At 46.0% G+C, this 25,470-nt stretch overlaps 7 protein-coding genes across 7 annotated transcripts; 6 read left to right on the top strand and 1 right to left on the bottom strand.

Moving 5' to 3' along the window:
• Positions 1-7,845: 7,845 nt before the first annotated feature.
• Positions 7,846-11,419, top strand: J7337_003585 (uncharacterized protein; the record flags this gene model as incomplete). The annotated part of the gene is made up of 4 exons (XM_044821301.1): positions 7,846-8,094; positions 8,301-8,566; positions 8,620-10,303; positions 10,355-11,419. The coding sequence occupies 4 exons, from the start codon at positions 7,846-7,848 to the stop codon at positions 11,417-11,419; spliced, it is 3,264 nt and encodes a 1,087-aa protein (XP_044682634.1).
• Positions 11,420-12,116: 697 nt separating this feature from the next.
• J7337_003584 (uncharacterized protein) lies at positions 12,117-12,926 on the top strand (the record flags this gene model as incomplete). Its single annotated transcript, XM_044821300.1, has 1 exon — positions 12,117-12,926. The coding sequence occupies one exon, from the start codon at positions 12,117-12,119 to the stop codon at positions 12,924-12,926; it is 810 nt and encodes a 269-aa protein (XP_044682633.1).
• A 725-nt stretch (positions 12,927-13,651) lies between these two features.
• Positions 13,652-14,216, top strand: J7337_003583 (uncharacterized protein; the record flags this gene model as incomplete). Its single annotated transcript, XM_044821299.1, has 2 exons — positions 13,652-13,977; positions 14,027-14,216. The coding sequence occupies 2 exons, from the start codon at positions 13,652-13,654 to the stop codon at positions 14,214-14,216; spliced, it is 516 nt and encodes a 171-aa protein (XP_044682632.1).
• Positions 14,217-15,535: 1,319 nt separating this feature from the next.
• Positions 15,536-16,680, top strand: J7337_003582 (uncharacterized protein; the record flags this gene model as incomplete). The annotated part of the gene is made up of 2 exons (XM_044821298.1): positions 15,536-15,544; positions 15,628-16,680. 2 exons carry the CDS (start codon positions 15,536-15,538, stop codon positions 16,678-16,680), a joined length of 1,062 nt encoding a protein of 353 aa, XP_044682631.1.
• Positions 16,681-18,269: 1,589 nt separating this feature from the next.
• J7337_003581 (uncharacterized protein) lies at positions 18,270-19,450 on the top strand (the record flags this gene model as incomplete). Its single annotated transcript, XM_044821297.1, has 3 exons — positions 18,270-18,437; positions 18,487-18,803; positions 18,859-19,450. The coding sequence occupies 3 exons, from the start codon at positions 18,270-18,272 to the stop codon at positions 19,448-19,450; spliced, it is 1,077 nt and encodes a 358-aa protein (XP_044682630.1).
• Positions 19,451-20,588: 1,138 nt separating this feature from the next.
• On the top strand, positions 20,589-21,436 carry J7337_003580 (uncharacterized protein; the record flags this gene model as incomplete). The annotated part of the gene is made up of 2 exons (XM_044821296.1): positions 20,589-21,238; positions 21,313-21,436. The coding sequence occupies 2 exons, from the start codon at positions 20,589-20,591 to the stop codon at positions 21,434-21,436; spliced, it is 774 nt and encodes a 257-aa protein (XP_044682629.1).
• Positions 21,437-21,690: 254 nt separating this feature from the next.
• J7337_003579 (uncharacterized protein) lies at positions 21,691-23,377 on the bottom strand (the record flags this gene model as incomplete). Its single annotated transcript, XM_044821295.1, has 5 exons — positions 21,691-21,813; positions 21,867-22,360; positions 22,413-22,691; positions 22,744-22,846; positions 22,895-23,377. 5 exons carry the CDS (start codon positions 23,375-23,377, stop codon positions 21,691-21,693), a joined length of 1,482 nt encoding a protein of 493 aa, XP_044682628.1.
• Positions 23,378-25,470: the final 2,093 nt, after the last annotated feature.

The following is a 25,470-nucleotide window of genomic DNA, read 5'->3' as shown; positions in this document are numbered from 1 at the left end:
AATCTGCCTCGTACTCTGTAACTCACCACGATACGCGTAACAAATAAAGATAGTTATACGGGAGATAGTATAGATCCGCCTACATGTAGCAGATAGATCTAACTATCAACCTGCAGCACCAGCGAGATAAAGCACCGAAAAGGCCCGACCGATATCTCAACTGTATCCGCTCAATTTTCGTCACCAAACACTGTCTGTAACCCCCACAAGGATCGTCCATGGAGAATTGAAAGGAAAAAAAAAAGAGGCTCGAAAGCGTCGCACATTTCGAGGCCTTCAATTCCAGAGGCCTAGACCGCATCCATTACCCAAAGGCTTGGCTGCGTCGACATGCCTGAAACTCTCACAACTTGAATGGCTCACCCCAGAGTTCTCGCAAGCCATCGTGGAAGCCTGGGGAAATCTGGCGCTTATGCCAGGGCTCTTGAAAAGCCAAGACACAGTTCCTTCGAATTATGGTACGATGGCATATTATCACCCGGTGGACTTGAGAGCTTTTCGGCCAAGTTCCATATCGCCAAGTTCTTGGTAGCCCCCTGCTGTTGATAACGATGAAATCTTATTGTTTCACAGAGACAGACGCGGTTCTGAATGGCTCGCGAGAAAGAGGCTCGGCTTACTGCTTCTGAGGATGAGCCGCAGTGGTGCTCCGATACTGTATTTTGTTGAGATGATCGCCGAAGCCCGAGCGTGCGTACCTATCTGCCGTGTATCAAGGCATTTCGCAAACTCCCCGGCCGATGTTCATGTCCGTGCCTGAAGACCCTGCCAATTCCTGCTCAAAGACCTCCGGCGCCGGGTCCCCAGGTTTCTGGTCACGTTGGCCGCCGTTCCCGCGACAAAAAGACCGAGCATCACGATGTTTACGCCGAAGTCCGTTCATGATCCCATTAATAGATCAATGGCTTATAACACCTGCAGTCTGTATGTTCTCCGGCAATAACGGCAACTATACTAGCCACTCAATGGTTGGTGAGCAAGTTAAAAGCTGCATGTCGCGGGACCTGCAGCAGAATTACTTTTTCCTTCCCAACGGAGATACACAAGTCCGGGTATATTGTTCCCCATCAATGGCGCTGCGATTCCTGAGCAAAGCAAACCCCCCCCCACGCATTGTCTCACGTCCGCAGCAAAGTGTTGCGAGACCGACACATCCGGGTTAAATCCCCCGCTCTCTCAGGAGAAAAGAAAAGAAGACAACATCTCCGCCAGGCTCCCATCTGGAGACCGGGGCGCCTCCGTGGGGAGGTTGACGCCCCACTGTGTCCGCCCCGAGACAACACCCGGAGGTAACGGATCCAATGGCAGCAGGAGAGTGAGCGAACCCCGTTTATTTTTTCCTCTTCCCGTGGGAGCCTCGAATGGGTTTGTGCTAGGCGTAAGCGCCCCGTTTCTGTGTTTCTGTGAGGACAAAGTGTCGTCTAGAGTGGATCGAGAGGGAATCCTAATTCCCCGTTCTTGCTGCGGCATACGGCGCTTCTCTCGTTCCCGCCTTGGTAGTTCACCATAGTCAGACGTCAGCGCCTCCGCGTCCGGCGTCTCTTTTGGCCTGCGAGAGGTAATGATCGACGGCTATGTTTCTTTACCGTCTATTTTACGGCTGGGTCCATTAGTAAGTAAACGGAGACAAGGGAGGGCTAGTGTATGTATTCGCGTGAGTCGCAGAGAATTGGCATTGTATCTGCTCTAGAAATTGTATGTAATCGCAATGCAACGCGCAGACTCTAGGACATCTCATTCGTCGCTCGACGCGCTGTTGGAATGAGGCTAAAAGGAATAGCGCAGAGATTTTCCGAAGGAGATTGTGTACCAGGATTAGTGGACCTGGGCTTCAATAAAAACATGCCGATGATTTAAGCTTATTGTCACGTTGGAGGAGAATCCTGGCTGATCTGGTGGAGGACTGATTACGTACCATGTACTCGCATGCCGGGATGGCTTCTAGAAGCAGTGGAAGCCGGTCACGTGGCGGATACTGGCTTGACAGCTGAGAGATAAGGCCAGTGGCAAAAGCCACCGAGATTGGTGTCGTTATCGTTAGTGCACTAGCATCACGCGTGTTGAGCCCCTGTTTATCTGGAAACGCTAAACTTCGAGGTACTTGGGCTAGCTAAGGCGTCCTCCAGACTTTGGGCAAAGATAAGAGACCGTGACTAACACCATCAAGTTCCTCTGCCAAGGGGGGCAGTGCCTGCACCTCATCCTTGGCGAAGATTTGCGAGGGAGTTTTCTCAAAGGGGATAAGCTAAGCAAAGTTGCGTAACGCGTTGAGCAGCTTGTCTTCTCAGCCAAACATATCTCGAGATCTGATCTTGAACCCCAAGATCTCCATGGTTCCAAGTCACGAGACTGGCCAGTAACACAACGGGCAGCTTCAGCATGTGGATTTGCAGCTCCGTGCCGTGCAGTCTCGGACCTCCGTAATGTAAATCAGGGCCGCAACAACCTTACACGAGCTGAAAGAAGAACAATCAGCTCATACCCGGCCCGGTTTCTTTCTGTCGCAGGTGAGATGTCAATTCAGTATTGCCTCTCAAATGGAACTTGATTGATGCCTACAGACGACATCACCCAACGTGCAGATACAAAAAAACAGGCCATAAGAACAAAGCAATAAAACGGAGTCCAGGTTGACGGTGATGATTGCCCACGACCCAATGACGTGACGACTTGGCCGGCAGAAATTATGTATGCCCAGAAAATGCCAATACTGATCCTTCCTCGTCGAGAAGAAAATACCACCGAAGCAGACCACATTACAGAGTTGAATCAATTGGTGTGTGTCATGGGCGAGGGAGGAAAAAAAGAGGGGGAGGGGTGTAGCTTTGGCCCTGATCCAATCGATACATACGGCGCACCTCAATACATTCTGTTAAATCTGTATAGGAAGCTATTCTTAAATTAGATAATTTTAATATTAAATTATATATTTAAAGGATTTTTAATCTAGGTATTATTTATATAATATATCTATTTCTATATAAACCTAATAGGGAAAGGTTAGTAAGAAAAGGAACTAAAAATATGCTTTTTTAGTTACTTTTCTATTACCTGCTTATTTTACTATTTATTAAAAATAAATATATAGTTTTAATTAATTTATATAAGGCTATAAGGCTAACCCCTAGCTATAATAATCTTAAGATACCTAATTATATACCTAATAGCAGTAATAATAATAATACTATTAGCTTAAATAATAAATATAATAAAAAAGAAGACTTATTTATTATAGAGATAGCTATAAAGACCTTTAAATTTTAAAAAAATAAGGCTAGGCTGCTTTTTTTTACTACTTTTAATTATAAAAAGATTATTAACCTTAATAAGTTAGCTATAGTAAAGGAATTTAATTATAAGCTACTAATAAGCTATAAAAGGAGATTTATAGAGGAGCTTTAAGTTATAAAGGACTAATTTTATTAATTAACTAATTAAATTAATATAAATATAAGTATAAAGGGATTTAACTAGTAAAGCTTATATCTAAAGCTAATAATCTTTCTATATATAATTAATTAGGGCTATATATAGTAGGCAGTAATATATTACTTTAGTATCTTTTAAAGCTTTATATCTTAGATTATAGGGATAGCTCTTAAAGCCTTTACTAATATATATAGGATATTTATTATCTAACTAGAGCTATTAAAAGTATACTATAAGCTTATAATTAAGCCCTAATATTAATACTTTTTTAGCTATATTAGTATAATAGATAGTATTTATATAATAGCTTAAGTCTTTAAAGAAAGTTAGTAAAAGTAATATAATAGAAAGTCTTTAATAACTTAAAATATCTTCTATACTATCTGCTTTAATAGGACTTTCTTATATATCCTTACTAGCTATAAGGGATCTATAAATAATACCTTGCTATTATAATATACTTAATTAAAAAGCCTAAAGTTATATATAAATAGATTTTATATTAAAGATACTGGCTTTAGTGCCTATATAAGACTTCTAGTCCCTTATATTAGTATTAGATATTATCTTAATAACTAGAAAGTATCCCTAAAAAGACCTTAAAATAAGGAAGAACTATATAACCTATATTACTTATAACTATAAATTATTATTAAGTTAACTTTTAGTTAAGTTAAAAGGAAATTTTAAATAATATATTCTTTACTACCTAAATATAATATATATAAATAGATACTAATTATATATACTTATATAAGCTTATAGAATTTCTTAAAGTTATTAAAAAAAAAGCTAGTATTAAAAGGGGTATAGGAGGAATACTTATAGTTAATAATAGCTTAAGTATAAGATAATCTCTTTAATAACTTTAAGGTTTTAAGAGATTAGATTACAGTAAATTAGTAAGAAGTGTATTTAATATATATTAAGGAAATAAAGAAATATAATAAAGGTATTCTTTAATAAGATTATAAGGAGTATTTTTATAAAAAGAAGTAAAAGGTAATAAGGCCTTTTTAACTTAAAAGATAATATTAAAGGAAGTTAGTAAGTAAAAAATAAAGCTATTAGGAAAAAGCTATAATAATTATAAAAAGCTTTACCTTTTAATACTTAAATTATGTTTTTTATAGCCTATATAGTAGATAGGTTAAGGTTAAACCTCTTAATATAAGCCTTTTAAGGAGGGATTTTATTATTATAGTATTAAGTTATTAATTAATATTAGTTTTACTTTAAATTTCTAGAGTATTATTTCTAGCCTTAAGGCTATTTAAAAATATATAAATTATTAAAAGTATATTAAAATTATAAAATCCCCTAGTTTTCTTTTTAATAGACTTCTTTTTAATTAATATATAGGTTATTTAATAATAACCTTAATCTAGAAATATAATTATAAAGAGGTAATTACGCTAGCTAGCGGCTACTAAAGTAATTATATTAATAAGAGAATTAGCTTAATTAAGGATTTACTTTTAAATAGAAGTAAATTATTTACAGTAACTTAAAAAATTCTAGATTTTTAATATACTTTAATTAAAAAGTAATTAGCTTATAATTAAATTTTTAATAAAATTAAAGCTATTTATATAATTTTATAGTATATAATATAAAAATATAGCTTTTAATTAGTTTAATAGGCTAGTAAGTTAGATACTTAAAGCTATATAACCTAGCTATAAGGGATTTTTAACCCTTCTACTGATTTTATTAGCTATATTAAAAGCTTTATATCTTTAACTTTATAGCAAGATTATAATATTATATTTCTAATAGTATAAATACCTTTAGGGGAAAATAAATTTATATATCTTATTTTATAAGTTAAACTTAGTATTTTATATTATTTTTAGATCTTCCTGCTAATTTTTAAGTATTATATATCTAGATTTTATATAAAAAAGCTACTCCTTTATCCTTTTATTAAGACTATTATAAAAAACTATATATATACTATCCCTAAGTAGCTAGTTAAAGAAAGTCTTTATTTCTCTTTTATTTACTTTTTCTAGAAACCTCTTTTATATATTTTATATTATTAACTATATATTATCTATATTAATAAGTCTCTAATTTCTTTCCTAACTTATTATTAGCTTAAAGATTACCTTTTCTATTAACCTTACTTATAGATCTATAGGTTAGTAAGGTTTTTATACTTACTATAGTAACTAAATATCTTTAGAGTTACTATTTATTTATAATAAGGGATAACTTAATAATAAGAAAATTAATTAAAAAGACTAAAATAATAATAAAATAGGAGTTACTATAACTTTATAAAAAGGTAAAAGTAATAACTAATTAAGTAATTATTACTATATAGCTTTATAAGTAAATAGCTAACTATTAAATACTAGGTTTTTATCTATTTAAGAGTCTATTTAAGACTTTTTTATATTATTATAAAGGGATAATAAGCCTAAAATATTAGTAATTTTAAAAGCTATAAAACTAACTTCCTATATATTATTAAATACTTATTAATATAAATCTAGGTTTTATAATCTATTCCTTTTAATAGTATTAGCACTAACTTTATACTTTTTTAACTATTAATCCTAGTTTTTATTTATAGTAGTAATAATACCTAGCTTATAATTATAGCCTATATTACTTATCTCTTTTATTATTATAAGAAATACCTTTTAATTCTTTAGCAGTTTATTAAGCTTATAACTAACCTTTATTTAATTAAAAATATTTAGGGGAAACCGCTTAGTAAGCTTATAGCTAATTTTAATATAAATAGTCTTTATTAGCTAGGTCTTCTTATTCTCTAGCTCTTTAATAACTTTCTTTATATTATAGCTTTTAAAGAGATACTTTAGCTACTCCTTAGTTTATTATACCTTTAAGCTATAATTCTATATATCTTTTTAAAGAGCTTTTTATATCCTTTTTTTAAATATATTTTATTATACTTTTAGATACTAAATAGAAAGAGATTAACTTAAAGTAAGCTAACTTAATAATACTTTAATCTTTTCTTTAATATTACTTTTACTTATAATTAAGACCTTTTTTTTAAGTTAAAGTAGGGGAGGTATAGATTACTATAATAAAATAGGTATTATTATAAGTTCTTAATTATATAAGATTATAATAGTATTACTAACTTTAAATAATTCTTAATAGTTATATTACTTAGCTTTTCTTCTATTAACTGCCTTTTTTATTAATTAAGCCCTTAAGACTAACTAGGGCTAGTATAGTAGGTTATATATAACCTAGTATAATAGCTTAATTATGCAAGTGGTAAAGTATATATGCGCCAGATCGAGTGCGCTGTACATATTGATTGGATCAGGGCCTTTACCTTAGGTAGGACAGGGCACTTGTCTAACGTCGGTTCTAAGTTAGGGGCCATATGCACTGAAAATGCAGTGAACTGAACTCGGTTACAGCGTGTATCCACCGTCGGTGACGGCACTGGGAAGAAATGGAAGGGTCCCTGAAAGCCTCACGAGAGCCTCGCCAGGTGACAAACGAGCAAGGCTTCAAACAAGGCTCTGACACTGCAAACCCCCGACAGCACTGACGATATTTTGCTGGTACCGCTATTTGAGTCCCCTCTTCCAAGGCAATTCGAATTCGGGTTTATTCTGAACCTAGTATTCTTAGTCAAGGTGCTGGTATGGTTCTTTTTTAACCCTTGTCTCCCAAGAATACCAAGCCTCAGGTCGCCCACTCAGGAAGGCCAATTGCTGCCGAGCCCGCCACGCCGCGTCACAGGATGCTTGGTAGCCATCTCCAAATGACGTGCCGACGCCTCTTGAACCTACCGTACAGAACGGCGCCCTCACCAATCCGAACCTCAGTGGGGACCCCTCCCCCGGGACGGAGTGGACTCGTCGGACAAGGCCGGGGGCGTATACTCTAAGAGTCCCTCAACACTACACAACAACAAACCAAGGTTTCGTATCATCGCCAAGACTCTCACAGAATGCCCAATCCCAATGCCTCCCCGCCTTTGGAACAGAGAAACTGCACCGCAGAGAAGGGAAAATTGGGTAATGCCTCTTGGCCCATGTGGAGAAAGAGTGAAATCCATCTCTCAACCCAGATAGTGACTTGAGCCAAGACTCTGGCGAGATAAGCATTGACTGCTTTGCTCTTCTTGTCGTCGACGATGGGACAGACGTCTATAAGACCTTCCCCATCTCCCCACACGATGCAATTCTCGTTCCTCTCTTCCCTTTCTCCCCAAGGATCTCTTCACTTAGATCTCCAACAAAACACCCTTTCCGACGCCAGACGAAAGGCTTCCTGCAAATTCATCTTACAGGAATCCCCAGACATAGGCTTAAGGGTCTTTTTCTCCCTCAACTCATGTATACCAGCACCGAGTCGATATATATATAACAACAACATAAGCACGCTGGCGAACTGCTAGCTTTTCGACTTAGAACCATGGCTAAGAAGGACGACTCCGTCGACAACCATGTCTCTGGCCAGAGCAACGAGCCCATGAGCCGTCCCGCTCACGCCTTGACGTTCAACCAGGTCGTCGAGGAGCTCAAGACTGATACCCTCAGCGGTCTCACCGAGGCTGAAGCTAAACAACGACATGAGAAGTTTGGCAACAACGATCTCGGCGAAGCTGATGGCGTTCAGCCCCTCAAGATCATCATCGCCCAGGTCGCCAACGCCATGACGCTGGTGAGTCCAGCCCAGTCCCCTCCTTTCCTAGCCCCCACACACTCCAAAGTTTAATGGTTTAAGCATATCTCGATGGCTGAACTATTTTTTTGTTCGCCTCTCGACTGCATATTACCTGATTAGGCAGCCCGTCGTTTTTGGTCCCCCAACCCACCTGCTCACACCCCTGCCCGACGCTATGTCGATGATTACTGACGTCTGCCAAGGTGCTTATTCTCGCCATGGCTGTTTCTTTCGGTATCAAGTCGTGGATTGAGGGTGGTGTCGTCGCCTTCATCATTGGTCTCAATGTCACTGTCGGTTTCTTCCAGGAGTACTCTGCCGAGAAGACCATGGACTCTCTGCGGTCCATGTCTTCTCCCACTGCTAGTGTTGTGCGAGATGGTGACTCCAAGGTGGTTCCCTCCGTTGAGGTCGTCCCCGGTGATCTTGTGGAAATCAAGACCGGAGATACGATCCCTGCTGATGTCCGGTGAGTAGTCCATACCTGGCACCTATACTGGGGATAGTTTCTAATTGGTGTAGACTTATTGAGGCTGTTAACTTTGAGACCGATGAGGCCATGTTGACTGGTGAGTCTCTCCCCGTTCGAAAGAACGAGGATGAGGTCTTTGAGGACAACACCGGACCCGGCGACCGTATCAACGTCGCCTACAGCTCTTCCACCGTCACAAAGGGTCGTGCCAAGGGTATTGTCTTCGCTACCGGCACCAGCACCGAAATCGGTGCTATCGCTGCTGCCCTCCGAAAGAAGGACAGCAAGGTCCGTCCCGTGAAGCGCAAGGCCGATGGTTCCGCCAAGCCTCACCGATATCTCGAAGCCTACACTCTCACCTTCACCGACGCTGTTGGTCGTTTCCTCGGTGTCAACGTCGGCACACCTCTCCAGAAGAAGCTCTCACGTCTGGCAATCTACCTCTTCGGTACTGCCGTCATCTGCGCCATTATCGTCCTTGCTGCCAACGACTTTAATGCTTCCCAGCAGGTTATTATCTACGCCGTTGCTACTGGTCTGTCCATGATTCCCGCTAGTTTGGTCGTCGTCTTGACTATCACCATGGCTGCTGGCACTAAGCGCATGGTTGAGCGAAACGTTATTGTTCGTAACCTCAAGTCTCTTGAGGCTCTTGGTGCCGTTACCGATATTTGCTCTGACAAGACTGGTACTCTCACCCAAGGTAAGATGGTTGCCCGTGGAGCCTGGACTCCTGGAAAGGGAACCTATCTCATCGAAAACACCACCGAGCCATTCAACCCTACCATTGGTGACATGCGCTGGTCTCGCAGCCAGCCCCATGAGCTTCCCCTCAAGCAGGGCGGCGACGAATGTGGCTCCATCTCTCCCATCAGCGAGCTTCTCAATCAGTCCAAGTCCTCTCTCGTCAAGTTCCTCGAAGTTGCTTCCCTCGCCAACCTTGCCACTGTCAACGAGAAGAACGGTGAATGGCACGCCCGCGGTGATCCTACTGAGATTGCCATCCAGGTCCTTGCCTCCCGTTTCGACTGGAACCGTCTCCGCCTTACCAGCCACGACGCTGCCAACCAGTACAGTGAGATCGCCGAGCTTCCCTTCGACTCTGATGTCAAGCGCATGTCCGTCATCATGAAGGATAACCGAACCAGCCAGCTGTTCGCCTTCACCAAAGGTGCTGTCGAGCGTGTCATTGGCGCCTGTGCTACATACTGCCCTGAGGATAACGAGGAGCAAGTCCCCATCACCGATGAGTTCCGCGAGCAGATCCTCCGTAACATGGAGTCTTTCGCCGGAATGGGTCTCCGTGTCCTCGCTCTTGCTTCCAAGCCTTACAACGTCGATATGAAGAAGGGTGATGAGATTGACCGCACCACTGTTGAGTGTGATCTCGTCTTCCGTGGTCTTGTTGGTCTCTATGATCCTCCCCGTCCTGAGTCTGCTCCCGCTGTTCGAGAGTGTCACGAGGCTGGTATTTCCGTCCACATGCTTACTGGTGATCACCCCGAGACCGCTAAGGCTATCGCCATTGAGGTCGGTATCCTGCCTACCCGTATGGATCTCGTTGCCGAGGACACTGCTGCTACTATGGTCATGACTGCTACTACTTTCGATGGTCTTACCGATGATGAAGTCGACCAGCTTCCTTTCCTACCTCTTGTTATTGCCCGATGTGCTCCTCAGACCAAGGTCCGCATGATTGAAGCTCTGCACCGCCGAGGCAAGTTCTGCGCTATGGTATGTCTTCACCCTCACCTCTTTTCCTGATATCTCATGCTAACTTGACAGACTGGTGATGGTGTTAACGACTCTCCCTCTCTCCGCCGTGCCGATGTTGGTATTGCCATGGGTCAAGCCGGTTCCGATGTCGCAAAGGATGCATCCGATATCGTTCTCAGCGACGACAACTTCGCCTCTATCGTCGCCGCCATCGAGGAAGGTCGCCGTATCTTTGACAACATCCAGAAGTTCATCCTCCACGTGCTCGCCACCAACGTCGCCCAAGCTGTCGTCCTTCTCGTCGGTCTCGTCTTCAAGGACAAGACTGGTCTCTCCGTCTTCCCTATCGCTCCTGTCCAGATCATGTGGATCATCATGATGACTTCTGGTCTTCCCGACATGGGTCTCGGTTTCGAGCGCGCTGTCGCTGGTATTCTTCGCCGACCCCCGATTTCTCTCAAGACTGGTGTTTTCTCCCTCGAGTTCATCATCGATATGTGTGTCTACGGTTTGTGGATCGCTGCTCTCTGCCTGAGCGCCTTCGTCCTTCGCCTATATGCTTTTGGCAACGGTGAGCTCGGCGAGGACTGTAACGATAACTACAGTGAGAGCTGTGAGACCGTCTTCAAGGCCCGTGCTACCACCTTTGCCTGTCTCACCTGGTTCTCCCTCTTCCTCGCCTGGGAGATGATTGACAAGCGCCGATCTTTCTTCCGCATGCAGCCCGGCTCCAAGCTCTACTTCACCCAGTGGATGCACGATGTCTGGCGCAACCAGTTCCTCTTCTGGGCCATCATGCTCGGCTTCGTCACCCTATTCCCCATCCAGTACATCCCCGTCATCAGCGACACCGTCTTCAAGCACAAGGGCATCACCTGGGAGTGGGCCATCGTCTTCATCGCCGCCGGCCTCTTCTTCGGCGGCATCGAGGCATGGAAGTTTGCTAAGCGCGTGTACTTCCGCCGTCAAGCCCGCAAGAACCAGGGCGTCGAGTGGAAGGACATGGATCTTGAGCAGCGCACTTTCGGCGAGTATCTCACCCCCGACTCGAGCGAGGCCAGCGTTCGTCACGACTCTGAAAAGATTGACGCACAAGCTGCTGCTCAGCGCAACAACGCCGAGAAGAAGGCGTGAACGAAAATTCCTAGGAAAGGGAACAAGTTCTTTGCTATAATTCTGCCAATGAAGAGGTAGATAGCCCCAAAACTCAAAACGGTGCAAACAACGGAACGCGGAAGGGTTCAAGAAAAAGGTGGACGAGGAGGAATGACTGAGCCGTAGATATAAGATATGAGCTCGCTGCCAGAGGAAACCCTAAAATGAACCACAGAGGACGCCGTTGGCTGTGATGAGGAGAGGATGAAGAGGATCATGGATGGATATTCCAGATCTCTTGAGATTACCTATGCATAAGCGGAAATAGTTCTTTAATGAAGTCAAATGTTAAAATCATGAATCAATTCTATCTGAGTGACTCACTTATCTATATCCAAAGTGATTGTGTTCAATGTGATGCATGCTAGAAGTGGAACGAAATTCCGTCTCGGATGATCGGAGGTGGTGTGAGGGAGATGAGCCTCAGCCGCTAACACATGCATCATCAACCACAAAGCTAAGCTGTCCATTGGTCTAATTGAATTGAGATGCCATTGGACTGGCCGTTAAAGTCGTGTTTCATAGTAACTTTCAACCTGAACCTTCAAATGTGAAATCCTACGCTGCTGCGTTAGCGTGACGCGTGGTAAGCACTTGCATTTTGCGGTCTGAAGATCAACATCTTAAGCCAATGCCCAAAAAACTCAAACCTTTCCACATCTATCAATCCCCCAAAATGTCAAACACAACAACCCACAAGCCAAAGCGAGACATGAAAGTCCTCTGTCTCGGCCTCCCCCGCACAGGCACAGCATCCATGGCCGAAGCCCTCACCATTCTCGGCTACAAAGACGTATTCCATGGCCTCAAAATCCTCGACGACAAAGAAGCCTGGAAAAATCTCGAGCGCGCCACAGACGCGTCATTTCCAAATCTTCCGACATACACTGGAAAACCCTTCACTCGTGAACAGTGGGATGAGATCTGGGGAGAATGTGAAGCCACCACGGATGTAGCGTCTATCTACGCACCGCGCCTCATTGAGACGTACCCCGAAGCCAAAGTCATCCTCGTGATTCGAGATTTCGAGCCTTGGTTCAAGAGCGTTGACGATAGTATTCTCAAACAACTCTGGAACCCAATCGCTGAGTTCTCCATCAATTTTGTTGAGCCTCTTCTTGGATCTAGAGCAGGTCCCGCGGCGCGAAAGCAGATGCTAGGACTTTTCCAAGCAGAGACTGTCGAAGAAGCTCGCAAGAACGCAAGAGGAACATATGATCGCCATCATCGCGTTATTCGAGAGATGGTGCCCGAGGAGCAGCTGCTAGAGTATCGCATGGGGCAAGGCTGGGAGCCCATTTGTGAGTTTCTGGGTAAGCCTGTACCGGAGAAGGAGTTTCCTTGGGTTAACGAGGCAGCGGAGCTACGGAAGATTGTGAAGGAGAAGGTTAAGAGCAATATTGCTGATGCTGCGATGGTTGTTTTGCCGTGGGCTGGGGCGGTCGCTGCTTTGGGGGCTGGGTACTGGATGGTGTATAAGAGGTGATTATCTTATTGAAACGACAGTGTAAGCGATGTCGTTGAATTGGAATCGCTGATTAGTCGCCTTGATGATTGCGCCATCACATGTGACTGCCATGCAACCACTTCGACCATCCACCTCGATCATGGTCTGTACCTGAGCTTACGTGGGACACATTGAGGACCAAACAAGCTTCTCACTCCCGGCTCCTGAGGAACAATAACCTATCTACGTAATGCTCAACCCGAATCCCTCTCATACCCTGATAAAGATCGGTCATGTTAGTGATGCATCCGCGGAAGATTCTAGCCCCACGGATGATGTCTTCCGAACCAGGGTTTTTAGCACAATCAAAAAGGCTTGGCCAATGTCACCCGAAGAAGAATCGGGCTATTATTGACAAGCCCCAGGAACAAAAACCAAGAGAATGGAGCGCTAATTTTAGGGTTTGGAATATGCTTATCGCTCTGTGATGGAGCCTCTGCCGATCACTCGACGTCATGACGATTTCGACATGACGCAGCATCCGAGCTGTCGAATGAGCGTGTTCCATGGCGGTGATTGATTAGAGAAGAATGATGGAAGTGGTGAGGGGATGTGGTCAAGAGGCGAAGATGAGATGTATATAAGAGAGGTGTCCGATGGAAGTCTTGTGATTAGAATCATCAACCTACTCAAAGCTTGGCATTACCTCACTTAAGACTACTTTATTCACACTCAACAACATCTACGCTCAAGACCTGGACAAAATGGCCGACCTTATGAACAAGATCAAGGAGACACTCGTTCCCTCCAACAATGAGAACAGCAACACTGGCTCTCACCAGGAGTCCCATAACAGTGGTTCTCTCCGCGAGACTTACAACACCAGTTCAAACAACGCCGAGTCATTTAACAACACCTTCAACAACACAAACCAAAACAACCAGCGAGAACTTGGTTCCAACTCCAACATTTCTCCACTTGATGCAACAAGCACCCAGAACCAGCAGACCGAGGGTGTCCGCACAGGGGACAGGATCAACTCCCTGGTAGAGAATGTGCCCGGCGTTCCCTCCACACAGTCAAAGCCTTCGTAAGTTTAATCTTTGCACATATACAGTATTGGGGCTAACATCATTAAGCAATACTGAGTCTTACCAAAACGACATGCACAAGTCTCCCGGCGCTACTCTTGACGCTACCCGTGCTCCTCCTTCTGCTCTTAGGGAGCACCTTGGAGAGCCTATTATTGAGCATGACTATCCCCATGAGAGCACGACTAAGCGTCATTCTTCTGTTAGTCACCAGGAGGAGCACTATAACCTCAACTGAACGGATGGATACGAATGAGTGGTTGGCGGGGATATTGGTAACAGATGGGACTGTTGTATGATAGCGAGATGGCGACGATAATAGATTAGTCAAGGTTGACGCTTCATACTTTGGACAGAACATGTGATGTTCTATGCGATGGTGTTTAATCTTAGCGGCCGTGAAGAGTTACAGGTTCGTTGCAAGTCCACGGATGTCACCCATTACAGATCGCTGCTTTTGCGACCGACAAGGCCTTGGACTTTGATGCCGTTGCGGGCTGCAAGACAATTGCAGAACATGTGTCAATTCCTCTGCAACTACTCATTTCTTGACGGTTTCCCATGCTCATTCACCAGCGAAGACCGGCTAATCTTGCCCATCGCACATCGCCGAGACTCCCCGCTCCGGGCCGGATCCACCACCCGGACGCTATTCCCAAAGCCGCAGCTCCGCGCCGGCAGCGGAATTCTGATTGAGAAGCTGACGCAGGAACACAGATTCCGCTGGACCATCAAACTAGACACCTGCCGCGCTAACAAATTGTTTTGAAGGTGAGAGGGATGGTCAAGTGACTGCTCCAAGCTCCGGATGCAAGCCCGGAAGCCTGCGTGAATGAGCCGGTAGCCAAGCCATATCATGCATGACCTGAGTCGATGATCTGAGAACCACAACCCTTTATGCTTGACTGATCATCCAACAATGCCATGCCCATATCCACTGATCTCTAGCTTCACAGCTATAAAATAGCCTTGGAGCTTTCCCGGTCTAATTCTCACCGACGGATCCCACTCCACCAATTCTCCCCCTCTAATTCGCGCGGTTAAATGCTCTGGTTAAAGTGCCCATCAGAACCTCAAGCGCTCCCGTCATGACAAGCACCCCATATTTAGAGAAATCCTGTCGGGTCTTATGGTCTCGATATCATGGCTTCTTGATTGGCGAGGGTAAAAACCGTGGGGGTGTAACCATCATGACGGGTATTTGGCTAGGTAAGTATGTTTGATGAGTGAGAGGGAGGGACCATGTGATGAGGTTGGGGTATATGAGCCGCTGCCCTCATCAGCAGATTTAGACCATGATCTGAATTTTTTATTATTCTGCGGTACAGAGATTCGTTGTTCAGGCTATTATTGCAATTGCGCTTGGTGATAGTGACGGTGTTGATTGAACTCCACTGTGATCCATATAAGACAGGACGGACATTCCACTTTGAGCTACGAGTGACGAACCTACCTACTTAATCATCCCACGACACGCGACTCAATTCCTCCTCTTCATCTCATCTCTCGTCTCTCAACTCTCAATTTCTCTCAATTACTCACTCAATAACAGCAAAAATGGCCAGCGTATGTCTTACCCTCACCTCATCTCCTCACATCATACCCCGCCATCATGGCCCCTCATGACGTCTCACTAACAAGCCCCCCAGAACCTCTCCTTCGTCCTCAATAAGCCCAACGACGTCTCCTTCGAGGAGCGTCCCAAGCCCACCCTCTCGAGCCCCCACGATGTCCTCGTCGCCGTCAACTACACCGGCATCTGCGGCTCCGACGTGCACTACTGGGTCCACGGCTCCATCGGCAAGTTCGTCGTTGAGGACCCCATGGTTCTAGGCCACGAGTCCGCCGGCACCATCGTAGAAGTCGGCTCCAAGGTCAAGACCCTCAAGGTCGGCGACCGCGTCGCCCTCGAGCCCGGCTACCCCTGCCGTCGATGCCAGAACTGCCTCGCGGGCAAGTATAACCTCTGCCCGGATATGGTGTTTGCCGCTACACCACCCTACCATGGAACTCTGACTGGTTACTGGACTGCGCCTGCGGATTTCTGCTTCAAGCTTCCTGATAATGTTTCGCAGCAGGAGGGTGCGCTGATTGAGCCTCTCGCTGTCGCTGTGCACATTGTTAAGCAGGCGCGCGTTAAGCCCGGCGACTCTGTCGTTGTCATGGGCGCTGGACCCGTTGGTCTTCTCTGCGCCGCTGTCGCAAAGGCCTACGGCGCCTCCAAGATCGTCAGTGTCGATATCGTCCAGAGCAAGCTCGACTTCGCCAAGGACTTTGCCTCCACCCACGTCTACGCATCTCAGCGCATTGCGCCCGAGGAGAACGCCAAGAACATCTGCGAGCTCGCTGATCTCCCCGAAGGCGCCGACGTCGTCATTGACGCCAGCGGTGCTGAGCCCTCAATCCAAGCATCTATCCACGTCCTCAAGAACGGTGGTAGCTACGTGCAGGGCGGTATGGGCAAGTCGGACATTACTTTCCCCATCATGGCGTTCTGCATCAAGGAGGCTACAGCCAGCGGATCATTCCGCTACGGCGCTGGCGATTACCCTCTTGCCGTTGAGCTTGTGGCTACCGGCAAGGTCGATGTCAAGAAGCTCATCACTGGAGTTGTTGAGTTCAAGCAGGCTGAGGAGGCTTTCAAGAAGGTCAAGGAGGGAGAAGCGATCAAGGTTCTGATCAAGGGACCTAACGAGCAGTAGAGGAAAGGGTGATGACGATATAAATGACTATGAATGAGATCAAAAGCGAAAAAGATATCCGGGCATGGGATGGCTTGGATCATATGAAGCGGGGCGGCAGATGAAGGCGTTTTGTCATGAGTGGACTTGGTATGAGTCCTTTACATTATAGCATCGTTCTCGGACACTTAATAGATGTGATTTGTTTCACTTGGATCCCTGTGGATTGACCACGGCTGCACGGGTAGCAGGCGGGTGTCTAGGCTGAGATGCAAGGAGAACCAGGCCCTCCTGGCTCGAAAATACCGACATCACACGGTATACTCATCATGCCTTCTAGCTCTATCGTGCAAGGCAGTCTCGCACTCCTGAAGACGGTTACAGTGACTGCATTATTAATTGAATCTTGCTGAATACGCCCTTCCAGTGGCTCCCCCGTATCCTCTCCAATCTCCCCCATCCTCCAATTCCGCACTCTCCCTGCCAAACCTCACCCCATTCCGCCCCTCCACAAATTAGCTCCAACGGCTGAACAAGCACAGCCCATGTGCCGTCTCCACTCTCCGCATTCAGCTATTCTCCCAGCACAACTCTCCAATAAGACAAGCCTCACCCGTCTTACATCTCCCAAAAGAGGAACGAATCTCACCTTCTATTGAACAATTTACGACTAGCTACCTTGTTTGACAAGAGACATAAACGCCCTGGTAGAGTGAGAGTGAGAGTAAGAAGCTTGTCGAGAGATCTTATCCATGTGATCGATACCGGCATGGGCTGGTTAGCGAAATCCTTCGTACAGACAGGGATCTGCACCTCGAACCAAATCTCGCGCAGCATGCTCAACTGGGAAGCACTTCTCCTCCAACCTACGTATGTATGTGCACTCTCTTCACTCAAGCCCTGTAGCTCTCTGAACTTGGATCTTGTCACTCGTCAATATGTAATGCCGATTTCCCTAGCGATCGAGCTAGAAACTCCGTCCCTTCTAGTGAAACGCCTCAGTGAGTATTTTAAGGAGCAATAGCTTCAAGTGGCTTGTCGCACTGCCCAGACTTTTCAAGTTCAATTTCCACAAGCCACTCCGCCTTTAACGGCATTTGTCTGTTTTCGTGACCCTGTTTTCGTTTGTTGTCAATTAAACTAAACACCACCAAGGCACTCGACACTTATACTCTCGTAACTGCCGACGACACCTGGCTCTTGAAAACAATATATAAGACGAAAAGCAGCTCAAAAGAAAATATCATCTTGATATACGCGTATACTGCCTTGTAATTCGGACAATTCTCTGACAGACCGAAAACCATGGCCTTGTCCCCCTCCACCAAGAGAGCCCAACGGCGCCAACAAGGCATCCCGAACGGGCAAGCTGAACTGCGGCTGAAGTACGCTAACGACGCCATCCGCAAGGGTTCCTCGTCCCTCGAAATCTGCCTTGGGCTTCTTGTAAGTGAACCGGGTCCCTATAAGGCTGTTGTGTTTCCCCCTCCAAAAAGGGTGCGCCATAAGTCATTCTCCCCAGCGAACACTCGTCTTGGCCCCTTACACTAGCACTTCGCATCTCTTGGCTGCTTCTCGTGGCTTGACTATCACTTATACTGCTTGTTACTATGGAGCAGACTCAGGAAAAGGTTGAGGGCGGCCATGTTCTCCAGACACCGCTTTGGATTGTCATAATTCGAGGCTTCCAGTTCCTAATTTCTCTTATTATTGTTGGTCTTTGTGGTCGTTTGATGCATGATGCTACGCTCGATGAAGAAGCTCTATCTCTCGCCATTGTACGTCCTCCCTCGCATTACTTCATCTCAACACCACTAACACATCTAGGCAATCATTTCATGGATAGTCATCGCATACGTCCTCCTCACAGAGAAAATCCCCAGTCTTCAAAACGCATATCACATCATCGCTGTTTTAAGTCTCGATGCGTTAATGATGGTTCTCTGGCTTGCCGCTTGGGCTGCCACTGCTGCGAGACGTGCCAAATACGTTATTCCTGTTAATGCTTATGGCTGTTATGACGATGGAAGTCTCACGGATAGTAAGACTTGTAGCATTTTTAAGCGTGATGGGGAGAATGTTATTCTCTTCAAGAGTGGTTTGGCTATGCTTGCTGCCGTCGCGGGTCTTGGTGCGCTTGTCTGGTAAGTTGCCTCAGTTGTTGAGTCACAACAATGTTGACTAACACTTGACTTCTAGGATCCTCTTCATTGTCACGTTTGTCTGGACTCTCGTCATGTTCCTTCGCGGCCGCAAGGAAGGTCGCTTCGCTGTCAACCTCGCTGCCTCTCCTTCGCCCAACAACAACTACCAAATGGAGACCAAGGTCAACGAAGGCCAGCCCATGGTCCAGCCTGTTCAACCTCAGGGCGTTCCCCAGCAGCCATACCAGCAACAACCTACTCAGGGCCAATTCGCTCCTCAACAACAGCAGCAGTATCCTCAGGGCACTCCATCTCCCTACCAACCTGCCCAGAGCCCATACCAACAACAGGGCGCCTATCCTCCTCCCGCCGCACCCTACTCTCCTCAAGACCAGCAGTACCAAGGTCAGCAGAACTACGGACAGTATCCTCCTCAGCAGTACCAACAGCCTTCCCAACCTCAGGGAAGTGAGCTTGATGGCCAGACAAACTACTCTACACCTCCTCCCGCTGCAGTGTCTCCTCCTCCTCAGCATTACGGAAGTGAGCTTGATGGCCAGACGAACTATACCCACCCTCCTCCTGCTTCAATGTCGCCGCCCCCTCAGCCTCAGCCTTATCCTCCCCAAGCGTATCCCCAGCAGTAAATGAAGTGAAGGGGGATTAATGACCGGGCCTCTTGGCGCGTGGAGTTGCCTTTCTGTTTTGCTAGTTTTTATATATCCAATAATAGCGGTGGCTTTTTGACACTTGTTTTATACCAATAGCCACGATTAGAAAGATGATGGAGACATTGATGACAATTTATTCGTAATATATATACGTATCAAGAATAATGCTCTTCCCACAAACACTACTCCCCGGAGAGTCTCATAGCAATATTGAATGTTTCTTAATTATATTGTATGTAAGTGCAGCAGTCTAACGCGAAAGGTCTTACAGCAAAGCGATAGAGCCCGAGAAGCAAAAAAAAGAAAGCAAAAAGGGAGCCTTGATCCTAAATCATAAAAAGGTTTAGGCAACTTAGCATAAATATAGGATAAGTTTAGGATGCCTTTTGCTGAGTTTATTCTGATACCGCCTCTAAATCCTCTTTCCTTTCCTAGCCAGCTATCATTCGCCACTGTCTGCTATTGGGAGGAGCCTTGCTTGACGGCAACCAGTTGAGTTCTGAACAACGCAAGTTCAAGTGGCTATTCACTCGGATCAAATATAAAGACCCTGGACGTTTTTTATACTTTGGCATTGCTTCGCGTGGCGACTGATCGTATTGTCAAGAACTCATACTTTTTTCTCTTCATAAACTTTGTCCAATTTTTCTCCAATGCCCTCGTTATGAAACTCAATAGTTTAATCGTGTCTCAGCGATACAGTACTTTAGAGTGTTCAATGTTCGGTCAAGAACAGCCGACTTGGCTCTTTGTGTTATGTTCTTCCCGTGCAGTACCCAGACTTGGGTGCCTAAAACGTTTAAAGCTCTTGTATTAGTTTTTATTTGAAGGGAGCTGGCATTGTGAAGGTTTCGTGCCTGTTAAGTTTAAACTCTTAAAGAAGGAGCTTTTCCAGCCAAACAGTATGACTCTGAGGAACTGGCTTTCGTTTTTGCAAAGCTTCTCTTTGCACAAAACCATCAAGTTTTGTTTCTAGCTATAAATATCTTCTTAGTGTCTACTCTGTACGCATAGAAACTTGATCTTCTGTCTATCACGATTCTCCCAACCACGACTCTTTAGTTCACCTTCGGCTTGCGAACAATCGCCACACTGTTTCAAACCACCATCGAAAATGTTGTACACTAAGAAGTTAGACGACCCATCGGAAGAACCATCGGACCACTCTTGGTTCAAGTGCCCAGAGCTCTTCGTCCCTCAGTGGGTGATGGGATACGCCATAGAGACCCAACGCGTATCGCGCTGGTCTTGGATACAGCACGAACAACTCGAAACATGGCAGCACGGAAAGGAATCGAGCTTCCAGATCCTTTCTATCGACGTCGCAGACGTTGTAGTGCACGATAATAAAGTGCATAGCTTCCAGATTGGCATCTCTATCCTTGATACTGACCGTCTTGGAGATGCGTTGGCCAAGCCTCCCAAACCTAATGTCAACCTAGCAGCCAGCGTCGTGCAGTCTCATCATTGGGTAGTTGGGGATGAAGAATACTCTCCCGAGTTTGAGGATATGTTCCGGTTCGGAAGAATGAAGTACGTTCCGATGGATGCCTTCGAGAAGGAGATCACCGATATCGTCAAGAACAACAGTTTCTACCTCATCACCCATGGACGAGATGAAAGTCTCTCGTTCTTGAGAAGCTGCGGCGTGCGTCTCGAAGCCATCGGGAATATCGACACTTCCCAGGCTGTGCAGGAAGTCTTCCATGTCCCGACTGGTAAAGTGGGAAGCAAGGACGATTTGATTCAGGAAATAGGAGTCGCGTGCCAAGACCCTTGCTTAGCTGGAAACTCGGCACACTTCACTCTCCGTATCCTTCTCATGCTTATTCATGCAGACGTGGACCGACATCCTCATCGAGGTGGCGTCCCGATGGATCAGTGGTCGCTGCTTTTGCAGAGGATTGTGAACTCATCGCCAAAGAAGCGGAAGTTGAGACCGAGGAGGTCATGTCCCCATAGAGACTTCAGAGCAGAGTTATGACTTCTCGATTACTTCTTGTCTCTTGTCGTCTCTAGCTTTCACGCCACGGAGTAGTCAGCAAGGGCAGGTATACGTCGAGTCACAAGCCGATGTATAAACTTTAGCTGAGGAAAAGGCTATTTTATTTCATAAGGCACAACTTGTACAGAAGACTAGCATAATAAACTTTACTTCTCAAACATTTGTGAGCTTCTATCCAGTGGAAGATCGGACAAGGTTAATGTTCCCAAAGCTAATCCTCTGCATCGCTCACGCTTCCACTCTGGGTGCCTGCGTCTGACTTGGATGTCCCATCCACCTTTGCGACAATGACTGCCGAAGTGTAGTAAGCGTCAATACCAGGCTCATTTCCGTACTATAAACTCATATCAGTACCTGTATTATTGGGGTGATATGTTCCAAACTAACCGTAATGAAAGCAACAGCAAGTTCTTTCGAAGCCTCCTCCCCAGGCGGGCCATTTAACCAAGTGACGTCTTCTCGAGAATAAAAGTTCCTCCTGTCCGTTTGCCAGTCAGGTCCATACTGAGCATTGACTTCAGCTGGGTCAAGTCTATTGTCATAATCATGCCAGAAATAAACGGCAGGTCTCAGAGGGCGACCGATAGCTAGCTTATTGTCCAAGATGTCCTGCTCTGCCTCAGTGATTTGGGGCTCTGGCTGGTCTGGCTGATACTTCAGCCAGTTTTCTTTCTTCCATTCAATCCTCTCTGTTATCGACTCTTGCTCGTCGTGCCTGTATTCCTCATCGTCTACCAATGCAGCGACTTCGGCTGTACCGAGGATACGTTTGAGGGCTTGGTAGACTACCATGTCGATGCCTTTGAGCATGTGGTGCAAGTTGCTGGTGGATGATTTGGATGTATGAGGATAAGCGTGAGTGCAAGAGAATCCGACGAGGCCTAGATTCTGTTATCAGTAAGTGAATATGACGGCGTTCGAGATTTAGATCACCTTCTTTCATGAGATGCTTGTTCTCAAGTAGTTTCTCAAGCGCATTGAAGAAATGAAGAGATTCCTGGTCCAGAGCCCGAAGATTATCTGACATCGAAGCTGGACCATAGTTGGTCCAGAAGAGATTGTAAGTCAATGTGACGCGATGCCCTTCGGTCACCTGCAAAACTTCATGCTCGCAGTCAGAGAAGAATGCCGCCCACTGAATGGCCTCTGCGCTTTTCGGCGACCAGTCAAAAATAATCTCGCGACCGCCATGCCTAACAGCGAGCTGCCCCCCTATAATCCAGTAAGCGTCGATGAATCAGAGTCGCAGGCTTGTGCCTCATACCTTTGTGCTCGACAGGGAGACTGACGACAAGCGAGCCCATCTGGCGATTAGATCGCGGAGTATCAACATGAGGCTTGAACTTGCCAGAAGGTCCCGAATACACCTAGAAAGTCTCAGTGATGGTACTGTAGTTCAATCGCATTAGACTTACGTTGAGTTTGTAAAGCTCGGCTTTGACACCGAGACCTCTGGCATCAGTGACGCTGGCTTGGGCTAGAACCTGATTGATGGTATCGACGATGCCGTGTTCGTAAGGGTTAAAGTTGGTACAGAAGTCTTCGGTGTTCATCTTTCCAGCCTTTCTGTATTCTTCATCGAGGACCTCTTGGCTGCCGATGCCGAAGGTTGCCGGTTGGCAATCAGCCAACAGGGCGTTGAAGGCATCTCGAGCAACAGGATCAACGGCGAGGGGTAGCTTGAGCGTGCGACTATGTCCCTGTTCATTATTATCCCACCGGATTGTGATAGAGTTACCAGCTGTGTAAGAAGTATCACCATCATCGCCAACGCTGCCTCCGATAGCAAAGATGTCTTTGCCCGCGCGCTTGTCCAGGGCGGAGGCCACAGCAGAGAGGAGGCCGTCGAGGGGAGAAGACTCTCCAATGGACTGAGAGGTTGGAATGGGGTTTCCCATGTTAGCTTAAAGACAGTAGGTTATGATTGGATGCGAAAAGCTGATGTGATGGACTTGTGAAGTCAGAGGATGGTAAGGCCCGGGGAGAGGAGGACGGTCTTTATACACCAATTCTCAACTCACACATCACATTACAGCAACAGTATTTGCAAGCAAGTTCGACAACATATACAAGCATTGTTAAAATTCACGGTGATACCCACCTAAAGTCTAAATGTTAGTGCAACAACAATGATGATCTAAGTACACTCTGGTCGATTGAGGTCGCGGCAACCGAGACAGCACCAATAAGCCCGCGATGCTGCCTAAAGATGCCTGGAAATTTCCAACACAATCTCAAAAAATAGAAATTTAATGGTCAGTTCTTATTGAATGCAATTTCCCGTGTCGCCTGAGGCAGTGAAGGCGTTCACGCTGGCACTTTGCGCTTCATATTGGAAGCATGATGGTAGGGCATAGCGATACCGACACTGCGAAGTGGCGCCCCCACCGATGAGATGTACGGTATTCAAGAAAAGTCGACATTGTTCAAGGATCCAAATTGCACAAGCACATGAAACTGGTGATGTCTTCTGGAAGTCATCTGGGTTCATGGTGCAATCCATCTTCCGATAAACCCAAATTGGAAGGCGGTCAAGCATTCTGCCACAATTTGCTCATCGGCTCACCTCTCAAGATCCCGCAAGCTTCTCGTCCGATATAGCTTCACTCGCCATCATTGATCCACCACGAACCCCCGACGACACATTTATCTCTCCTTGAACTCCCTCAGACCCTCTATCTACGATACCTACGACTCCGAGCCTCGCGCGCTCGTCCCATGGCCGCAATGGCGGTCCAGAACCCCCCGGTGCCAGAGGAGAAGCTCGGAGTTCCCTCTCGCAACCCTCTACCTCTATCTGCATCACAAGAAGCACAAGTCCGAGATATATTCTACCAAAAAGTCCGAAAAGAATGCGCCGACGAGATCAAAGGCACGTCCCCCTCCACCACCACGATCCCACCACCAACCTCGACTCCAAACTACCAACATCAGGCCATGACCACTAACATTTCCCAGCATTCGCCGCATGCGCCCTCGGCCGCACATTCACCGTCTCCTTCGCCTGCCGCGCCGAACACCGCTCCATGAACAGCTGCATGAAGCTGCACGCCACACAATCCGCACACGACGAGGCACGCGAGGAGTGGTTCGCCCTACGAATGGAGCGCCAGCGCGAACGCGAGCGAAAAGCCAGAGTAGCACAGGCCCAGGAGGAGTTTATGCGGGAGTGGTGGGGATTGCCCGAGCACGTGCGGCTGTCGAGGCAGAAGGAGATGGAGCAGAGGGGGGAGAGGATACATGGACTTACGGCGAAGGATAGGCCGAGGGGCGGGGGACAATGATAATGAATTGTTGCATCTGTGGCGTTTTGGGGTATTACGTTGGGTGGAATGTAAGAATAAAAGGTGATGTGATGTGAGGATAGGGCAGTGTACCACTATGATCAGGATCAATGCCGAGATGGCATGGAAGAGTCAGTTCAACTCGATAAGCATATGCAACCGCTGAGTCCGACAAGGTGAAGACCAACACCGAGAATGTTTAAGAGCATGCATCGATGCTTGTCAACTGATACCCAAACAGCCTCATGCCCAAGATCGTCATGGAGACTACTCAACCCAGCCGACAATTGTGACGATTGCCGCCAGGCGTGCTTATCAAACATTCATCAGCATCTGTTTCTACCCCAAACACAAACAGAGTCTTCAGAGGTGGAATCGGCAGTTCATGTATGTAACTGTAACAAAGGGTTGCGTGCATCAAGCGGTGAACCTCGATGTTTCAAGGCCACAGACGGTCAAACGGAAATAAGTCCTGTATCCTAGGGAATAAAAGACCTAGATAAGTATAGTATATCTTAGTAGGGATCTCGACCAGGTTATTTTGGCGATGTCTACCTCCAGCCCTTCCACTATTCCCAGATCCATGATCCCTCACATCATCTTCATAGGCTCAATCGCTCCTCAGCTCATTACCGACTTATACTCCCCGCACAATATCACACAAATCACCCGCGCAGAGACCAGTAAAAACACTCCCCGTCCAACCC

This window comes from Fusarium musae, chromosome 3, assembly GCF_019915245.1.
Source record: "Fusarium musae strain F31 chromosome 3, whole genome shotgun sequence".
Lineage (NCBI taxonomy): Eukaryota > Fungi > Ascomycota > Sordariomycetes > Hypocreales > Nectriaceae > Fusarium > Fusarium musae.
The sequence above is the reverse complement of the archived record's forward strand: the minus strand, read 5'-3'. Positions and strand labels throughout refer to the sequence as shown.